At 40.0% G+C, this 21,015-nt stretch overlaps 2 protein-coding genes across 9 annotated transcripts in view; both read right to left on the reverse strand.

Moving 5' to 3' along the window:
• Positions 1-21,015, reverse strand: part of LOC123840925 (KRAB domain-containing protein 5-like) — a 91,094-nt gene that overhangs the window by 68,464 nt on the left and 1,615 nt on the right. For 3 of the 5 annotated variants that reach the window (XM_064581875.1, XM_064581877.1, XM_064581879.1), the window contains exons 1-3: positions 18,790-18,925; positions 17,856-17,982; positions 17,267-17,362 (exon numbers count right to left, since the gene is read on the reverse strand). In XM_064581875.1, coding sequence (XP_064437945.1) covers positions 17,267-17,362; positions 17,856-17,982; positions 18,790-18,888 — 322 coding nt within the window. In that variant the 5' untranslated portion in view covers positions 18,889-18,925. Of the gene's footprint in view, positions 1-14,674; positions 14,702-17,252; positions 17,363-17,855; positions 17,983-18,789; positions 18,926-21,015 lie in introns of those variants that run through there. The other 2 variants (XM_064581878.1, XM_045870645.3) reach the window with 2 other exon arrangements.
• LOC123856141 (KRAB domain-containing protein 5-like) overlaps positions 17,896-21,015 on the reverse strand; it is a 119,853-nt gene continuing 116,733 nt past the window's right edge. For 2 of the 4 annotated variants that reach the window (XM_064581836.1, XM_064581842.1), the window contains one exon: positions 17,896-17,982. The gene's annotated coding sequence lies outside the window, so the exon portion shown is untranslated. Of the gene's footprint in view, positions 17,983-18,814; positions 18,950-21,015 lie in introns of those variants that run through there. The other 2 variants (XM_064581865.1, XM_064581866.1) reach the window with 2 other exon arrangements.

A 21,015-nucleotide genomic window follows, 5' to 3' on the forward strand; every position in this document is an offset into this window, starting at 1 on the left:
CTTCTTATACAGGCATTTCTTATTTAGGGTTCTTTTTAAACAGCTTTATTTGCATAGAATTTACATGCTGTATAATTTACCCATTTAAAATGTACAAATGGTAGGTTTTTAACTGATTCACAATAGGTGCAAGCAAACCATACATAGTCAATTTTACATCGAATCACCTCTGAAAGAGACTTCATACTCTTTAACTATCACCATCCCCATCCTCTTATCCCTGAGGCTAGGAAACCACTAATCTGCTTATTTCACTTTTTATCAGTCTCACTAAGATATAAGTAACATATAACATTATTTTAAGGTGCATTATGATTTATGTATATATTGCAAAACAGAGTTATCACCTCAGAGTTACAAGTTTTCATGTGATAAGAATTTTTTTTTTAAATATTTTATTTATTTGACAGAGAGAGAGAGAGAGAATGAGAGAGCACAAGCACAGGGAACAGCATAGGCAGAGGGAGAAGCAGGCTCCCCACCGAGCAGGGAGCCCGATACGGGGTTTGATCCCAGGACCCTGGGATCATGACCTGAGCTGAAGGCAGATGTGTAACTGACTGAGCCACCCAGGTGCCCCTCGTGTGATAAGAATTTTTAAGAGCTATTCTCTTAGCAACTTTCAAATGTATTAATTATATCTAGTACACATTGTACATACGTACCACATTATCTACTCATCTGACAATGGGCAAGGGATTTCCATTATTTTGGCTATTATGAATAATGTTGCATGTTTTTCACATATTTGTGAATTTTCTAGTTTTGAACTTGTAACTGACATCTAGTTTCATGCCATAGTGGTTGGACAAGATGCTTGGTATGATTTCAATTATAAATTTATTAAGACTTGTTTTGTGGCCCAGCATATACTCTATACTGGAGAATGCTCCATGTGCATGTGAGAAGAATGTGTTTTCAGATGTTGTTGGATGCAGTGTTGGACGTCTGTCTGCTTCATATCATTGAAGTCTGAGGTCCCCTTACTGATTTTCTGTCTGGATAATCTACCCATTATTGAAGGCACAGTATTGAAGTCCCCTTCTTTTTTTATTTATTTTTATTTTTATTTTTTTAAAAGATTTTATTTATTTATTCATGACAGACAGAGAGAGAGAGAGAGAGAGAGGCAGAGGGAGAAGCAGGCTCCCAAGGAGCAGGGAGCCCGATGCGGGACTCGATCCCGGGACCCTGGGATCATGACCTGAGCTGAAGGCAGACGCTTAACCATCTGAGCCACCCAGGCGCCCTTGAAGTCCCCTTCTAATGTATTAATGTCTCTTCCTCTGTTCTTGTCTGTTAATAGTTGCTAAATGTGTTAATAAGTGCTTTTATTTTGCGTGTGTGAATAATTATAAAAGTTATATCCGTTTGTCAAATTGACCCTTTTATTTTTTTTTATTTTTATTTTTTTTTTTTTAAGATTTTATTTATTTATTTGTGAGAGAGAGAATGAGAGACAGAGAGCACAAGAGGGAGGAGGGTCAGAGGGAGAAGCAGACTCCCTGCCGAGCAGGGAGCCCGATGCGGGACTCGATCCTGGGACTCCAGGATCATGACCTGAGCCGAAGGCAGTCGCTTAACTGACTGAGCCACCCAGGCGCCCCGACCCTTTTATTTTTTTAGGCAAAACAGGTTATATATATTTGAAAAAGTATAAAAGATTACTATAGATCAAACAAAATTTGTTAAAAGTGACTGCTATGTATTCAAATTTGAACGAAACAACACAACAATCCAATGCACAAAAAGATCATTATATAGCTCAAGGAGCAGAAAGCAATAAAAAGAAATGTCTTGTCAATACAGACACTACATGAATATACAAACCTACAGCTTTAATGTAACACAAACAAACCATAAGTACATGTGTTAGCTACCTTTCTCCAACATTAAGGGAATGAACGCTTTATATTTAATAAATGCATATATAATGTATACAACTGTTAGTCACATGTAAGCTATGCTAAAAACTTTGAATCAACTAGAATGTAAAGGTTTCTTATGGGAAGATGTACATTTCAGAAAAAACCCAGCTTGAACTAAATCCACTATCACAATTACGACAAAAGTGACCCGTACAAAGCCTATCATTTGCAACTGTATATAAAGAAATACTGCCCAGAAATAATATCAGAAATCTTACTGAAGGGCATTATGGTAACCTGCTTGAAAGTACAAGTAATTTGGGGCAGCTGGGTGACTTAGTCATTAAGCGTCTGCCTTTGGCTCAGGTCATGGTCCCAGGGTCCTGGGATCGAGCCCCGCATCGGGCTCCCTGCTCGGCGGGAAGCCTGCTTCTCCCTCTCCTGCTCCCCCTGCTTGTGTTCCCTCTCTCGCTGTGTCTCTCTCTGTCAAATAAATAAATAAAATCTTGAAAAAAAATGAAAGAAAGAAAGAAAGTACAAGTAATTTATTTAGGGATTTTAAATAGCAGGGCATCTGGGTGGCTCAGTCAGTTAAGCATCTGCCTTTAGCTCAGGTCATGATCACAGGTTCCTGGGATGGAGCCCTGTGTTGGGCACCCTGCTCTGCAGGGAGTCTGCCTCTGCCTCTCCCTCTCCCTCTGCCTGCCGCTCCCCCTGCTTGTGCTAACTCTGTCAAATTAAAAAAAAAAACTTTAAATAGCAAACAATGTAAATTAAATAACATGTGAAAAAAATATGCAATGTATAATACCAAGAGGTTGGACAACTGAATGCTGTGGAAAAGATTAGCCTGTACAAGTTAGTTTTGATAAACTATTGGCTACTTGTTACAGCAAATTGCCAAGATTTTCAATGCAACTGTATTTTCCCATACACATCAAAATCTGAAAGCAGTAGGTTTTCTCAAATTGTTATTCAGTGTTTTTTTCTTCCCCAACCCTCAAAACACAGAAAAAGGATTTTGAAAATCAACTACTTGTTCAGGGGATTTGTAAGATATCAATGTTCATAAACCTTAAGCAAGCCACAATTGAAGTATGTGGACAAACACCACCATTTATGGAAAAAAAGTGCTGGTTTTGAAAGAGGTTAAGTACTACACGTGTTACATAATCATACTATTCCTGTCCTTCCAAAACCAAAATGGGGGAAATCTTTTTAGCCATTCTGCCAAACACCACATAATTAAAAACACTGCACAAAGTGAGCCCTTTATTTTATTTATTTATTTTTTTTAGATTTTATTTGAGAGAGAGAATGAGAGAGAGAGAGAGCACATGAGAGGGGGGAGGGTCAGAGGGAGAAGCAGACCCCCCGCCGAGCAGGGAGCCCGATGCGGGACTCGATCCCGGGACTCCAGGATCATGACCTGAGCTGAAGGCAGTCGCTTAACCAACTGAGCCACCCAAGCGCCCCGAGCCCTTTATTTTAAATGACCTTTGCCATGTTTTACTACACTCTCTGGCCCCTGCTTGTGTTCCCTCTCCTGCTGTCAAATAAATAAAATCTTAAAAAAAGAAAGAAAAACTAATTTAAAATAACGCCCAACAAAGAAAAGTTCTGTGCCAGAGGAGTTCACTGGATTATTCCTACATATATATATGTAGGAATATATATATGTCTATTCCTACATATATATATATATATATATACATACTTCAAATCTCCTCAAACATTTCCAAGGAGTAAAGACAAGGGAAATGGTAACACTCTCTGTGCACCAGCATTAACATGTTATCAAAGCCAAAGGGCAGATGCTATAAGACTACAAATTACTACCTGTGAGGAAGATTCATGCAAAATTGACAATAAAATAAAGCCAACTGAATCAAAAGCACACATTACCATTTTACAACATAATCAAGTGGGAATTCTTCCTGGAATTCAAGACTGTTTCAACATATAGGAATACTATCAATTTGAGACAGCACATTAGTATCAAAAATGGCACGATTAGGAGCACCGGGGTGGGGCGCCTGGGTGGCTCAGTTGGTTAAGTGACTGCCTTTGGCTCAGGTCATGATCCTGGAGTCCCGGGATCGAGTCCCGCATCGGGTTCCCTGCTCGGCGGGGAGTCTGCTTCTCCCTCTGACCCTCTCATGCTCTATCTCATTCTCTCTCTCAAATAAATAAATAAAATCTTTAGAGAAAAAAAAAAAAAAAAAGGAGCACCGGGGTGGTTCAGTTGGGTAAGCATCTGACTCTTGATTTCAGCTCAGGTCATGATCTCGGGGTCGTGGGATGGAGCCCACGTTGGGCTCCATGCTCAGCAGAGAGTCTGAGATTCTCTCTCTCTCCCACTGCCCCCCCCACCCCCCATTTGGGAACTCCTCTTTCTCTCTCTAAAGTAAATAAATAAATGTTTTTAAAATGGCATGATAGGGACACATGGGTGGCTCAGTCAGTGAAGCGTCTGCCTTCCAGATCGTGACCTGAGCCAAAGGCAGACGCTTCACTGACTAAGCCAACTAGGTACCTCTCAACTTTTTCTTTCTTAACATTACACCACGGGGAAATAGAAAAAGAAGAAACTTAGCTGAAAATCAGTAGGAGGGAATACCAAAGAGAAATCAGAAATAAATAAAATATAAACCAGAATAAACAATAACACTGAAAGCAATGCCCAGTTTTACAAAACAACAAACAAAACTGGCCATGCTTTAATGACACTACCTAAGAAAAAAGGGAGAGAAGACTCAAAAACCAAAATGAGATATGGAAAAGAAAATGATACAACACATAACCACAGAAATTTATACTGTGATAACAGATTACTATAAACAATTATATACTAACAATTTAGATAAATTAGGGGAAAAAAAGATAATTCCTACAAATGCATAAGTTACCAAGTTTGAAAATATAAACCTTGAACCTAAGAAATAGCAAATCTTCTTAGACCAATTATAAAAATAAAAGTTGAATTTGGAATAAAGATCCTCCCAGTATATCGGGTGCCTGGGTGGCTCAGTTGGTTAGGCGACTGCCTTCGGCTCAGGTCATGATCCTGGAGTCTCAGGATCGAGTCCCGCATCGGGCTCCCTGCTCGGCGGGGAGTCTGCTTCTCCCTCTGACCCTCCCCTGTCTCATGCTCTCTATCTCATTATCTCTCTCAAATAAATAAATAAAATCTTAAAAAAAAAAAAAAAAGATCCTCCCAGTATAAAAAAGCCCAAGACTACATGCCTTCATTGGTCAATTTGAATACTCAAAATAATAATAATAATAATAATAATAATAATAATAATAATAAATAAATAAAAGTAATAATGACAAATCTTAGAAATAGCAGAATAGAGGGAACACAATCAAATTCTATGAGGGCAGCATTATCCTGGTACCAAAGCAGGATAAAGACAATACAAGAAGAAAAATGTCTCTTTTGTCCCATATAAGTATTGTTACTCTGGCTTTCTTTTGACATCCATTTTCATTCCCTCTCGTTCAATCTGCAGGTTTCTTTAGGTTTAAAGTTAGTCTCTTACAGGGCTGCCTGAGTGGCTCAGTCGGTTCAACATCTAACTTCGGCTCAGGTCATGATCTTAGGATCCTGGGATTGAGCCCTGTGTTGGGCTCCCCACTCAGCGTGGAGTCTGCTTGTCCCTCTCCCTCAGCCCCTCATTCTGCGTATGCTCTAATAAATAAAGTCTTAAAAATAAAATAAAAATGAGGCTTCTGTATGCAGCATATAGATGGGTCTGGTTTTTTTTAATCCATTCAGACACCCTATGCGTCTTGATTGAATGAAAATGTACTATATACTCCCAAGTAATTATTGAGAGATACGTGTTTATTGCCATTTTATTCCTTGTTTTGTCACTGTTTCTGGAGATTCTCTCTGATGCTTTCTTGTCCATATCACTTTTGCTGTCTTATCTGCACTCAAGATTCTGCTTTAACATTCCTCATAGGGCTGGTTCACTGATCAAGCTAATTCTAGCCCTCCATGATGAATTTGATCAGCCACTCTTTTGTGCCACCTTTTCCTTTTCCTTCTTCCTGCCACCATGTCAAACATATTCTTGGAAATAGCTCCCTCTTTGACAAGTAATGCGGTAAAATCTGCTTTTGGTTGCAATGCTGGATTTCTTAGCTTGGACTCCAGTCAATCCATAGCCTTCAAAAATATCAAGTTTTCCCTGTACCTTACTAGTTCCCACTGTTTCACGGTACAGGAGCTCTTCTGTTTTTAACTCAGGCTTCCTCCTAAAGTCTGACTTTGCCTAATATGAGCATGGACATAAAAATCCATTGCACTTTCCAGTATTCCCCAAAGAATCCACTTATAGAGAGAAGCCTTAATGAGCTATGTGGCCATTATTACATACACTTTAACTGTGAGGGATTAGAGAGAGCCCACTGCAGGGGAAACAATTTAAGAAGCTCTCACGGAAATTACTGTTCTTCATGTGTCTTCTGGGCTGCTCAGCCTGTGAGGACTCCAGGATTCACTTCTGAACGCTGGGTTCCCACTGGGAACTCTCACCTCTCTGCCATGTCCTCCCCTTTCTCTAGTGTTGTGTTACAGATTAATTTGCTTTTGTAAGTTTATATCTTACTATGAATACATAGGATTACATTGATGTGCAGAGTAGGTTAGCTTGTGTTTACAGGCAACCTCTTAAAAAGTAGTTTAAGTGGGGCGCCTGGGTGGCTCAGTTGGTAAAGCGACTGCCTTCAGCTCAGGTCATGATCCTGGAGTCCCGGGATCGAGTCCCACATTGGGCTCCCTGCTCGGTGGGGAGTCTGCTTCTCCCTCTGACCCTACCCCCTCTTGTGCTCTCTCTCTCACTCTCTCTCTCAAGTAATAAATAAAATCTTTAAAAAAAAAAAAGTAGTTTAAGTGATACATGCTTAGGTGTATCTGTATATCTAGTTTTCTTTCTTTTCTATTGAAGTATACTTGACATTCAATGTTACATTAGTTCAGGTGTACCACATAGTCATTTGACAACTCTCTAGGTTTTGCTATGCTCACCACAAGGGTAGCTACCATCTGTCAATATATGACACTGTTCCCATACCACTGACTTTATTTGCTATGCTGTACCCATTATCCCCATGACATATTAATTCCCTTACTAGAAAGTTGTACTTCCCATTCCCCTTTACCCATTTTGCCCATCCTCCCTCCCCATTCCACTCTGGTAGACAGCAGTTTGTTGTTTGTATTTATGGGTCTGTTTTTGCTTTTTTTTTGTTATTGTTCTCTCCCATTTGAGACAACGTGAATAGACCTAGAAAGGTATTGTGCTAAGTGAGATAAGTTGGGCAGAGAAAGACATATACCATATGATTTCACTTTTAGGTACAATCTAAAAAACAAAACACATGAACAAACAAAAGCACAAAAAGACCCATAAATATCTATTTTGATTTGAATAAGGTCCATGGATAGTCTCAAGAACTCCAAAAATTCCAAGATTCCACGCATTCTATAATGTAATAAGTTGGCTTGTAACAATATTCCAATGCTCGTTGGAGACAGAGGACTCTCAGATCAAAGTCCAAAGGATCTTGTGGCTCCTGACACAGCAAACACCATAAGCTTCTTCACCACACTAATTTCACTTGCCAGCTCCCCACCCCAAATCATACAGGTAGATGCCACACGTGTAGTGTGTATCACATCTTTGAAACCGTGTGCATAGGAAACCCCAATATCTTAAAGGAAAGCCTATCTACCTGAACTTTTGCCATGGAATGAGATATCTCTATTTTCCTGTACAGTAAACAAATCTGTGCTCTATCCAAGAGCAAGATACTATTGCTATATTCTAAAGCTTTTTTATACACAAACATCAATGGAAAGACAAGAAGAAAAACTTTCAGTACCTCCATCCATAAAACATGGAGAAACATAAACCCATAAAGAACCGTCTCCCAACGATATTGACCACTCAGTTTGACCTCAGCTTGGATCCTGCCTAATTTTCCCATGTGTACACCACCTCGTCAAATACTCCTTAATCTGACACAGGATCTGGGAGAAAATCTATTCAATTTACATCATGCACTGTTAAGACTATGATCCACAGGATACAATACAGAACAATCGCATGAGCTGTAACATTCACTTCTCAATGTCCCTATAGGTCTTGCATTTGAACACGTAAGGAAATCCCAATACTCAAGAGAATCTACCTTAAATTTCTGTAGTGAGCTTTCTAAGGGGGAGGGGTGAAGAAACAACTGTGCAAAAGCATACAATTTAGATGTATCTGAAAAGATGAGACGATTTTATATTTCTTACCCAGGAAGAGTAAGCCCTGGGTATAGTGGAATCATGGCTCATTACAGTAAAAAGGCTGAGGATTGGGAATCACACAGGAATAAGGGCAGAGGTGTTCGGGAACCGTCAATGGGAATATTAACAACAGCAATGTAGATATAAAAGATGCAGGAGATGGGGCACCTGGGTGGCTCAGTTGTTAGGCGTCTGCCTTCAGCTCAGGTCATGATCTCAGGGTCCTGGGATCGAGCCCCGCATCGGGCTCCCTGCTCAGCGGGAAGCCTGCTTCTCCCTCTCCCACTCCCCCTGCTTGTGTTCCTGTTCTCGCTGTCTCTCTCTCTCTCAAATAAATAAAATCTTAAAAAAAAAAAAGATGCATGAGATTGAATCAAATGGAACAGAAGTGCCACAATGACAAAAATACTTTGGGTGGCTCTGAAGTTAGGTGAAGATCTGGAGGAAATGCTGATCTTATGAATACACTTGACCTACTGCTTATGCCTCTACTGGATGAAAATCAAGGACCCACTGGTGTAGACCATGAGCTCACAACATGATTTCAAGGAACAGTAACAATGCTGGATATAGCAAATGTGTAATTTTCTTCTGATATCCACAACAGTATCCAAAATAGGTTTTCCTTCATGATTTATTTGGCAGTGACATACGGAGAAAAATGAAAAGCTCGTGTACTTGGAAGCTTTACTTTAGCTCCTTCCAAGCAGCGTACATATGACTAATCTTAATGGTCTAGAAGACACCCAAGTCCCACACTGCACTGCAATGGACACATCCCTGGTCACTCTGTGAAGATACCGAAGAAGTCTACATCCGAGATCATGACAGAAATCTCTTCACCCAAAAGCTGTCACTCTTGGTGGGACTCCTTTGGAGACAATGGCCAATGAGTTGACTATACTCATGTTTGGAAGTACAATCTGTAGAACTTAACCTATGCCCAGTGATGTAAAGAGAGAGAGAGAATGGGAAAAACAGCTACCAGTTTGCCAAGATTCCAGCTACAGTCTATGACAAGTACATTATTGCTATTGCCCAGCCCTAGAAGACATTCTGCTATGGGAATATAGGAATAATCATTCATAGAGCAGCTGGATGGCTCAGTTGGTAGTGCGTGTGACTCTTGATCTCAAAGTTTTAAGGTTAAGCCCAGTGTTGATTAGAGAGATTACTTAAAAACAAAATCTTTTTTTTTTTTTAAAGATTTTATTTTTATTTATTTGACAGAGAGAGACACAGCGAGAGAGGGAACACAAACGGGGAGTGGGAGAGGGAGAAGCAGACTCCCTGCCGAGCAGGGAGCCCGATGCGGGACTCGATCCCGGGACTCCAGGATCATGACCTGAGCCGAAGGCAGTCGCTTAACCAACTGAGCCACCCAGGCGCCCCTTAAAAACAAAATCTTAAACAGAAAACCTCAGTCACTACACAAACCACAGAAGACATTGTTTAATACATTTCTGAGCAAAACTGTAAGATAATTAATGATGTTATTATAAAACATAAATGATTGTATTTCTGTGGTCTTGGTGTAAGAGAGTATTTCTAAAAGTGGTAAAAAGACACTACCATGGGATGTCTGGGTGGCTCAGTCAATTAAGTGTCTACCTTCAGCTCAGGTCATGATCCTAGGGCCTTGGGATCCAGCCCTGGATCGGGATCCTTGCCCAACAGGGAGCCTGCTTCTCCCTCTGCGGGCCACTCCCCCTGCTTGTTCTCTCTCTCTCTCCCTCTGACAAATAAATATTAAAAAAAAAAAAAATTATCATTTAGAGAAAGAGCATGCGAGAGCATAGCAGGGGAGGGCCAGAGGTGTAGAGAGAGAGAGAATCCCTAGCAGACTCTGCTGAGCATTGAGCCCAACGTGGGGCTCTTCCCAAGACCCCGAGATCATGATCTGAGTCGAAATGAAGAGATGGATGCTTAACTGACTAAGCCACCCAGGCACACCTCTCTATCTTACTTTAATGAAAATAATGATTCCCTGAACACTTACTTCACCATGATTTAGATCACTCTTATACTTCAACCACAAATGGCATCTCCATGTGGACCTTCCTCGTACACTATACACCACAGCCTCCTTAATCTTCTATGCAAAATGGCATGAATGAATTCCCCATCATACAAGAGCCCCTCAGGTCTGAGACAGCAACGATCAAATCACTTTGCATGCATACAAGCAATAAAGACACAGCATGAGATTATTTAAGAGTAAAATAGTATTTGCCATGTAAAAAATCTCAAATATGGTTAAAAGAAAAAAAAGAGACACACTATTATCCCTCCCGAGACATTCATCCTCCCTCGATCCTTTCAGGCATATTAACAAATGTAGTTGAGGGGTGCCTGGGTGGCTCAGTCGTTAGGCGTCTGCCTTCAGCTCAGGTCATGATCCCGGGGTCCTGGGATCGAGCCCTGCATTGGGCTCCCTGCTCGGCGGGAGGCCTGCTTCTCCCTCTCCCACTCCCCCTGCTTGTGTTCCCTCTCTCGCTGTGTCTCTGTCAAATAAATAAAATCTTAAAAAAAAAAAGAAAAGAAACAAATGCAGTTGACAAATGAATAACATGGGTTCAAATGACCTGGGTCCACTTATATATAGATTTTTTTGTTGTTGTTGATATACTGTGCAGTATTGTAAAAATGTTTTCTGTTTATTATGATTTCCTTAATATTGACTCTTCTTAAGCTTACTTTATTATAACAATACCGTGTAAAATACAGATAACATGCTAAGAATGGGATATTGACTGTTTATGTTTTAGGTAAGGCTTCTGGTCAACAATAGGCTATTTTCATGGAAAAGTTGGTATGATTTTACTTCTGGGGACCCAAAAGTGAAAAGCGGATTTTCAATTGTGGCAGAGTTGACACCCCTAATGTCTGCACTGTCCAAAGCTAAAATGTAATTGATTTAAGTGAATGTTGGATTTTTCTCCATAGTAAATACCCTAATTTAGAATCATGTCTGGAAAATGAGATTGACTTATTGCTTTCTGCTATGAATTCTGGTTTTATATAAATTTCATTCCATTACATAGTTTGCCAATTGTTCACATCTTTAATGTTTTTATCCTTCATGAAGACCTTTTTTCTGAAGTATATATTAAAAACATAAGTTTTTCATCAATCATTACATTTCTGGAATTTCGATCCTGTATGCTTTCTCTGAAGTTGAGGAAGAGTAAGTTCCATGTGAAGACTTTGCCAACATTCTTGACATTTGTACAGTATCTTCACAGGATGTATTATCTCATGTTGAAGAGTTTTGATTATGAAATAAAAGCTTTGCCACATTTTTTACATTTTTAGGGTTTCTGTCATCATGCACTCTCTGATGTTTAGAAAGTTCTGTTTAAAGGCTTTGCCACATTTTTTTTCATTTTTTACATTTGTCAGCCTTCTTACCAGTATGTCTTACCTTATGTTGATAAATTTTGAGTGGTAGTCAAAGGCTTTGCCACATTGTTTACATTTGTAAGATTTCTTTTTTTTCTTTTTATTTATTTCTTTTTATTTATTAGAGCGTGAGCAGGAGAGAAACAGCATGAGAGGGGAGAGGGTCAGAGGGAGAAGCAGGCTCCCCGCTGAGCCAGGGGCCCGATGTGGGACTCGATCCCAGGACCCTGGGATCATGACCCAAGCTGAAGGCAGTCGCTTAAATAACTGAGCCACCCAGGCGCCCCTACATTTGTAAGATTTCTTTCCAATATGAAATCTCTGCTGTTGACCAAGTTTTGAAGACCACTTAAAGGTTTGCCAGAGTTACATTTGGAAATCTTCTCTCCCGTGAGGATACAATGGTGTACAACAAGATTTGAGTTTTCATAAAAGACTTTCCCACATGTATTACTCTTATACTAGTTCTCTGGAAACTGAGTTCCTTGAGGCTTATAGAATTTGACCCTTGATTAATGTTTTTCCAAGATTCATTCCATTGATACATTCCGTCTCCATTATAAACACCTCAGTAATTATGGAAGCTAGAAAGGCCTATAGTGAGGACTCCAAGTGCAGAACACATAACATAAAAAAAAAAACTTGCTCTAAGTTATGTATTATGGATAACTATGGAACAGTGATGTTTCCATAAAGACCCCCCCCATGTATATCAAAATTAGAGACATTGGAAAAGGATAGATTATGTGTTGGTTGAAGAATAATGAACCTTCTGAAAAGGACTTCTCAAATCAATCACATTTAGAATTTTTATCTTCCTTTTTCAATGTCTAACTTTCAGAGATGTTTCTGTGCATGACTAATCCAAACTTATATTTGAAATGGTTTGAATGATTATTTTCAGCATGGACTAGGGGGATTTTCTAGAATTTACAAATGCCCTTTCAGAGAATATGTATGTATAAAAATGGATGTGGGTCCTTGGGTCAAAGACATTGTTCTGCAAATATAACTTGACTTAAGGTGGGGTTTTCTCCCCCACCCCCCACTGAATGTTTTATATCCTTGATCTCTTCTGGCAGGAGGGATTTCATTATGGGTAATTGTCCCAGTTTGGTTTTATCCGTCATAACATCCTTCCTGCCCTTCCCTCCCCTCATCACATTCATAGTCATTCATAAGTATAAATACTCAGGGCCACAGCTTCCATATCTTCCCGTATCACAATCTTCTTTGCCTGTCTTTGCTAACAGGCCTAGGGGATTATGGAAAGACACAATTAAAAGATACAAAAAAAGTTATCCCACTCACTATGTTCACATGCATATACATTAAAATGCTAATATGCCCCATTAATACCTATCATAGGGCATCAGCAATTGAGGAATTGGAAGCCCTTGGACTTTGCTCTTCCATGGAGACAAAAATGGACAAAATAACCTTTTAGGGTGCTCCAGAAGCCAGATAGGAGAACACAGCACACCCAGCAAGTACAAATGCAGAAGGGCCACATCAAAGAGACAAGGGAAGTTTGTGACACTTGCCCACTGCAGTAGCTCACCCTCCCTGACACTCCATGGCAACACTGTGAGAAAACTCTTCCAAATAAGTGACCTGTGTATTCAATGATCAGACTTCTTAGCAGCTGCCTGAGGAACTTGTTTCTGTCGTTAATGACATGGAGAAAAGAGGGAATGAGAGTACCCTTTGGAAGCAGTGTGGTAGCTACTCAGACAAAGGGTGAGTATTTGTTCAAACAATGGACAGATAATAAAGCTGAGGGGACACAAAGAGAGGAAGGTATCACGGGCTGTAAAGAAGTAACTGCACTTTTGTAACCTGGGAAATTACAAAAACTTAGACATGACAAATGCCCAGAATATGTGTGACACATGCCATAATTACTATTATCTGTGTTCTTTTCTACAAAGCAAGTCCATAAAACTGGGCCCAGAGGCTTTCTTTTTTTTTTAATTCCGAAATGTCAATAAAAGATCACAAGCGAACAAAAGAAATAGAAAAATGTGTTCCAATCACAAGAACAAAATAAATCCCACAAACTGACCCTCAATTAATAAAGCACTCTTACTTGCATGACAAAGAATTCATCATCATAAAGACGTGCATGGAGAAAGGAAGAGAAAACAGATATGTAACTAAATGATATCAGAAAACTGGGCATGACCAAAATGTAAACCCAAAGAGACAAAGTATAACAATCAACCAACCAGGAATTGGGAGCTGAAGAATACAATGACTGAATTTAAAAACACACGAATGGGTCACCCACAGACTTGCTCAAGCAGAAGAAAGAGTCAGACAATCTAAAGACCCCTTGTTTTAAACTGTCTGCTAAGAAGATGAAAGAAAAATGTGGAAAAGGACACGGTCTGGGGACTCATGGGACACCAATAAGTGGACCGAAATGTACACTAAGGGGACATCATAAGGAGGGGAGAGTGAAAGGGGGCAGAGGGTTGACATGAAGAACTAAAGGCTTCTACTTCACACATATGTGGAAAGAAGAGACAAATTCAACAATATCAGTAAATTCATAGTAGGATAAATGTCAAGACATGAACACAGTCACACATTATAATTAACCTATCAAAAATCAGAGGTGAGGGGCACCTGGGTGGCTCAGTCGGTTAAGCGTCTGCCTTCGGCTCAGGTCATGATCCTGGAGTCCCGGGATCGAGTCCCGCATCGGGCTCCCTGCTCAGCCGGGGGTCTGCTTCTCCCTCTGACCCTCACCCCTCTCATGCTCTCTCTCTCATTCTTTCTCTCAAATAAATAAATAAAATCTTTAAAAAAAAAAAATCTGTAAAAAATAAAATAAAATACCTTTAAGATGTTTTAAGGAATCTCTAAGGTAACCAGAATGAAAATACATAGAGAAGACAGAAAAGTTAAAGAGAATGGTGTCTAAGCGTATCATGGGTATAACTCCACAATTAAGATAAAATAGAATACCTATACAAGATACAGAGGCGTAAAAAATTTAAAAATTACTTTCGATTCACCAAAAGTGCTTCTCATGCAAAGAGAATATAAATTCAACAATAAATAGATGTTGAAATTAATGCTAGCAACTCACCGAGGCATGATAGAACATTCACAACCACTAAGGAAAGAAATACACAAAATGAGTTACAAACCGTGTATGGGTAATATTTATATAGACACATACATAATGTTATTGGCAAAGGGCATAAATCTGATTCATATTTGAGTCACACATTGTTCAAAAGTGTACTGTGTTGAAAATTGTCATCCTATAACAAAATACATAGGTAAAAACCAAACCACAATTAACTAATGTTGTGGAAGGTCCCATACAAAAGGAAGCACATTATTATGGAATTGCAAAATCAGAATAAGCCAAAATTTAACTGAAACAATTCCTCATAGTAAAATATGTGAATTATTTAGAAGGAAACCTTCTAGGGTGCCTGGGTGGCTCAGATGGTTAAGCGTCTGCCTTCGGCTCAGGTCATGATCTCGGGGTCCTGGGGTTGAGTCCCTCATCGGGCTCCTTGCTCCTTGGGAGCCTGCTTCTCCCTCTGCCCCTCTCTCTCTCTCTGTCTCTCATGAATAAATAAATAAAATCTTAAAAAAAAAGAAAAAATAAAAGGAAACCTTCTATAGAACTATAATTTTAAGCTCTGTGTATCCATGAAAACCAGGCATTTTCCATTTTGGCATATGTTCATTGACAGTAAAATTGTAAGGAATATTCATTAAAATCAACCATGAAGAGGTGTAATGAAAAATTTTTGAATAAGAACTTAAGAGACATCGGGCGCCTGGGTGGCTCAGTCGTTGAGCGTCTGCCTTCGGCTCAGGTCATGATCCCAGGGTCCTGGGATCGAGCCCCACATCGGGCTCCCTGCTCAGCGGGAGGCCTGCTTCTCCCTCTCCCACTCCCCCTGCTTGTGTTCCCTCTCTCACTATCCCTCTCTCTGTTAAAAAATAAATAAAATCTTTAAAAATAAATAAATAAAAAGATACTTTATTAAAAAAAAGAACTTAAGAGACATCAAAAAATGTATTCTGTTATTGATATATTCCTCTTCTTACACAGAATTCCAGGGTATAATCCATTCTTTTTTTTTTTTTTTTAAGATTTTATTTATTTATTTAACAGAGAGACAGTGAGAGAAGGAACACAAGCAAGGGGAGTGGGAGAGGGAGAAGCAGGCTTCCCGCTGAGCAGGGAGCCCGATGTGGGGCTCGATCCCAGGACCCTGAGATCATGACCTGAGCCGAAGGCAGACGCTTAACGACTGAGCCACCCAGGCACCCAGTATAATCCATTCTTTAGAACGAAGCAGAGAAGCAAAAAAACTTTCCTTTCTAAATAAACAAATGCCATCAAAGTTGTAAAATATGCTGACAATCATTTTATAAAAATAAATATTGGGGATTAAAACCAGATACATTCTGAGGAAAGTAGTAAAAAAAAAAACCTTATAATTAATTTTTCCTGAAGTAAAATTCCATTTATGAACAATATTTTTTCAATATGGGAATTTTACTATCTATACCACTTCTTATAAAGCACATGCCCATGTTGTATCAGAACTTTTGATCTAGGGCACCTGGGTGGCTCAGTTGGTTAAGCAACTGCCTTCGGCTCAGGTCATGATCCTGGAGTCACAGGATCGAGTCCCGCATCGGGCTCCCTGCTTGGCGGGGAGTCTGCTTCTCCCTCTGACCCTTCCCCCTCTCATGCTCTCTGTCTCTCATTCTCTCTCTCTCAAATAAATAAATAAATAAAAATTAAATTAAATTAAAAAAAAGAACTTTTGATCTAATAAATAAGAGATGAGTCTTATAGACAACTAATAAGAAAATGAAAACATATGACAAAGTCACAGGAACCTCATATTATATGAGACAAAATTATAAAATGATGCAATTACTAATAAGCTAAGAATTGAGACTTTATTGTAGGCTGTGGGCTCTAAAAGTTCTAAATCCCCTATAACATTAATTTATGTAGTAAATCTAGGAAACAAATAGAGACATTACATTATTTCACCACCAAGGAATGGAAAACATGGAGGGAAAATTTCTTCTAGTTAATACAAAGCAAATGAATGTTTAAGGTGAAATAAAGGATTTTATTTTCTCATTTTAGGGAAGTGTTTTGTTACCTGATGAAATTACTGAGTCTCAATTTTGTACGTTTAAGATTAAAGCCTCCATAACACTGGAAAGCATAAACCAGAAAACATGTGACATCTGTCTCCAGTGTTCCGGGGGTTTCTGCACCAATCCCCAGTATGCCCACCACAACTCTGGCACACTTTCTCACATGAAGCAAAACAGAACTTAGAAGAGGCTTAGCACAGAGACCCTCAGAAATAGGGAGATTTCTCTAAGGCCCTCAAAGCAATGGAAAATCTCTCAGACTATGGAGGCTCTCCCACTCCAAGGGGAGTCTCCAGGCCCCCCCTGTGGATGTGATGGACCGTCACTGGAGCTGAAGGAGACCCTTAGAGAATATAAAAGCATGATAATGTTGGCTAGCAGATGTCCCTCTGTGAGAGACAGTGACATGAAACTGGGCTCCTCCAACTGATTTTCATTCAAGGAGACCTACTTGAACCGCATCTTAAGGTCTGTCTTCACCATTCACATTTGGACCTCACCTCTGTCATCTGCTTCATTCATTCCCACCTACCTGGATGAAAGGCTACTGTCTTCTTTCTCTTCACATTCCAAGGGTCCTTCTTTTGCTCCAAAAAGGAGACCAAATCAGGCTTTGACACAATGAGACCTGGTTAATAGAAAAACGGAATATAACTATTGCTGGAGATTCTTTCAATCCACTATTGTGCTCAGTAGAGAACAGAGAACATTGCAGAATTCTAAAAGATGATTTCCCATCCCAGACGCTGCTGACCAACAGCCCCTTCAGAACATGCAGGAGTTTCAAATATTCACATCCTAACTTGCACTTCCAAGTACTACCGATACAATGGTAAGGACGAAAAATTGGAGTTTAAATGCGGGCAGCACCATTTTATGCCCCTCCGGGTTTAGCACTGCCACTAATCTACAGAAATGATGTTACCTTAAGGAAGGGGAAGCTAAAGCTGAAATGCAAATATCAGGGATTTTTGTCTACATCTACAAACCCTTACTTTTGTTCCTTAGTGCAGTGATCTGAATTCCAGTTGTGCAAAGAATCATCATCCAAGAGACAGTCTTCAAAGGAAGGAACAAAACCCTGAGTGTGGTCTGGGAAATCTGGAAGGAGTTATTCTCACCCAGGAAGAGGAGGTGTCCGTAGTTCTCTAACATCACATCCCTGTACAATTCCCGCTGAGTGTGGTTCAGGCATCCCCACTCCTCCTGGGAGAATTCGATGGCCACATCCCTGAATGTCAGCAGTCCCTGCAATAAATACGACAGTTACCAAGTGGCCACTGGCAGAGTTCACAATGGTCCCTAAGATGAAAGAGGGTGTTAATGTCACCAGCTAGACTCCCCAACACCTGGCCTTCACTGCCTGATTGTACCCACCAAACTGTATTACACATTTGACTTAACCTCTTCTTTTCACCTTATCCTTACTTTAGCCAAAACACCCCACTGGCAGAGTCTCCTGTGGTGAAAGCAGAAACTATCCAATAAAAGGTAATGACTGCCCAGGGGACGTGCTTGGGCTGGCCCAGTTTGAGGCAGAGGGACCAAGGTGTAACCCATGGAGTGGTCTACAGTTACCTTTACCTCATTATAATACTAAAATTCTCCACCCACGGAGAATCACAAACCTCATTTACCTAATGTACAAAGGGAATCGGGTTTTAACCCAGTTATTGGTCCCAGAGTTGATTGAAAAGGACACACAGGTCAATATAGAGAGAGGACTCTAAACCGATGTTCATAGCAGGTGTCAAACATGACAAGAATGACGGAAACAAAAAGGTTATCCATGCAAAATTGATCTTTTTACATTTCATGCACCCATCCAGACATTTAGGAAGTAGTTATATACACATTAAAAGTGACAGAGTAGAAAATTGTCATGGTGATTAATTCAAGAACCATTTTCCATGACATGACACTTATAAATCACTTTGTGGATGATGATGCTTCTTTTATTCACACTATCAACACAAACACATAGAATGATACAGATAAAACAGCTGTTATTTATGAGTCTAGTATGATGAGGGATACAAGCAGAAAAATGTTTACCTTTAAATCAGAAGGCTGGGGACACCTGGGGCTCAGTCCATTGGGTGTCTGCCTTTGGCTCAGGTCATGATCCCAGGTTCCTGGAATCGAGTCCCTCATCGGGCTCCTTGCTCAGTGGGGAGCCTGCTTCTCCCCCTGCCTGTGTTCTCTCTCTTTCTCTCTGACAAATAAATAAATAAAATCTTTAAAAAATAAAAAATAAATCAGAAGGCTGACCCATAGGCTGCATAGCTCTGCTAAGAATCAAATATATACTACTTGCTACATTCTTAAAGGTTCTCTCGACTGCCTGTTTATCTCACCAATGTTAATATTGAACTGAAAGATAGCAGAGCAATCTTGCAGAAGTAGTTTTACAAGTACAAAATCAAAGCAACATTTCTGATCTAATACTCTGGGCACCTACCCTCCCCCTAGAACACTAAGCATGTAACCACGAGCTTCACGCAGCCAATGTGCAACTCTTTCTGCCCATGGATCCTGTCCCTGTGCTACTTCAATAAACCTACTATCTGGCACCATACAACATCTCAAGAATTCTTTCTTGACCATCATGCTCAAAGATTCCACAACATAGTATTTCATTGAACGCTTTTGTTTCAATCATCATCTGCGATATATTTCAGGATTTTAAGACACTCAAACATGTTAATTATATGATTCTTGTTTTCTTCTGAAATACAAAGGAGGAAATAGGGCGCCTGGGTGGCACAGTGGGTTAAACATCTTCCTCTTGATTTTGGCTCAGGTCATGGTCTCAGGGTCCTGGGATCACTCAGCACAGTCTGCTTGAAATTCTTTCCCTCCCCCTCTACCCTGGATCATCCATCCCTCTCTCTCACACACACACTATTTCTCTCACTCTCTAAAAGAAATAAATAAAATCTTTTTTTTTTTTTTAAATAAAGAGTATGTCTATGACATGAATGTGGAATAAAGTAAAAACTCACAGGATGGAGGTCTGACTGATTTAGATCCTCCACTCCCAGAAGTCAATACTATCAACTACACGAAGGTGAAAGTCTTCATTTCTGCAGTGGAAACTGATGTGAGGTGGGTTGGGAGCAAATAGTCAAGAAAGTATTCTTGAGGGGCGCCTGGGTGGCTCAGATGGTTAAGCGTCTGCCTTTGGCTCAGGTCAAGGTCCCAGGGTCCTGGGATCAAGCCCCACATCCGGCTCCCTGCTCCGCAGGAAGCCTGTTCTCCCTCTCCCACTCCCCCTGCTTGTGTTCCCTCTCTCGCTGTGTCTCTCTCTGTCAAAAATAAATAAATAAAATCTTAAAAAAAAAAAAGTATTCTTGAGACATTTTTGGTGAAAAAAAAATCTGTTTTTATTTAAACCTCAGGGACAGGACCTGTTGGCAGAAAGAGCTGCAGTGTGATTTTGGGAAGGTACTGATTATATGCTTTTCAGTTAGGGGGGATAGAGATAAAAGAAGTTTCTAAAGGGGTTTTCATACGTTGAAGAGGACTTACAGGATCCTGGAGGTCTGGCTATTGTCAAACTAAGGTTCCTTTTGCCTCTAGCAAAGCATTACACTAAGGCACTTGTGAATTCCTTGAGGAAAGTCATACTTTGCATGTCTCAAGTATTTATCTGTGGGCTGCAAGTTGTAAGGACATTTCATTTTTCTCTAAATTTTTTTTTTTTTGCTTTGTTCTCCTGATCAGAAACTACAAGCAAAGAAAAACTCAGAAGAAAGAAGATTCCAGGTGAAATGTGATGGTTTCTGCACATCACTCAGTAAATCCATCCAAGACCCTTATGAATATAAGAAGGAAAATATGAGCATTACAGGGGAGCTATCTGGCTATTAAGCCATTAAAAGAAGTTAACATCAGCTGTAATGAAACAAGTTACCAGTGCTTAACGCACACTGAAGGACCTATTACTATTGGTGTTGAGTAAGGGACAGGTGGGGCTAGGTAGGGATTGATAGGTAGGGGGCTAAGTGACCAGGCTCACGAAAAATCCCAGGAATGAGGAGGCATAAGGAAACCAGAGATAAGGGAACAGAACCAGACCACCTTGTTTGTTTTAAACATCAGAGATGAGATATTCAAAGGAGACGTAATCCTGGTGCTTTCCTTGGTGACATCAAGAAGATTTAAGTTCCCTGGGCAGTTTTCGATAAAAGACCAGCCATAAAAGCGCTCTGTGGCAACCCATTCGGGACCCCCTCACTCTAGAAAGCTTGCTTTCTGTTCTCACCCTCACTTGCTAAA

The sequence above is a fragment of the Mirounga angustirostris genome, unplaced genomic scaffold (assembly GCF_029215605.1).
Source record: "Mirounga angustirostris isolate CCGP_5_RB_7025 unplaced genomic scaffold, mMirAng1.0.hap1 SCAF_16, whole genome shotgun sequence".
Taxonomy (NCBI): Eukaryota; Metazoa; Chordata; class Mammalia; order Carnivora; family Phocidae; genus Mirounga; species Mirounga angustirostris.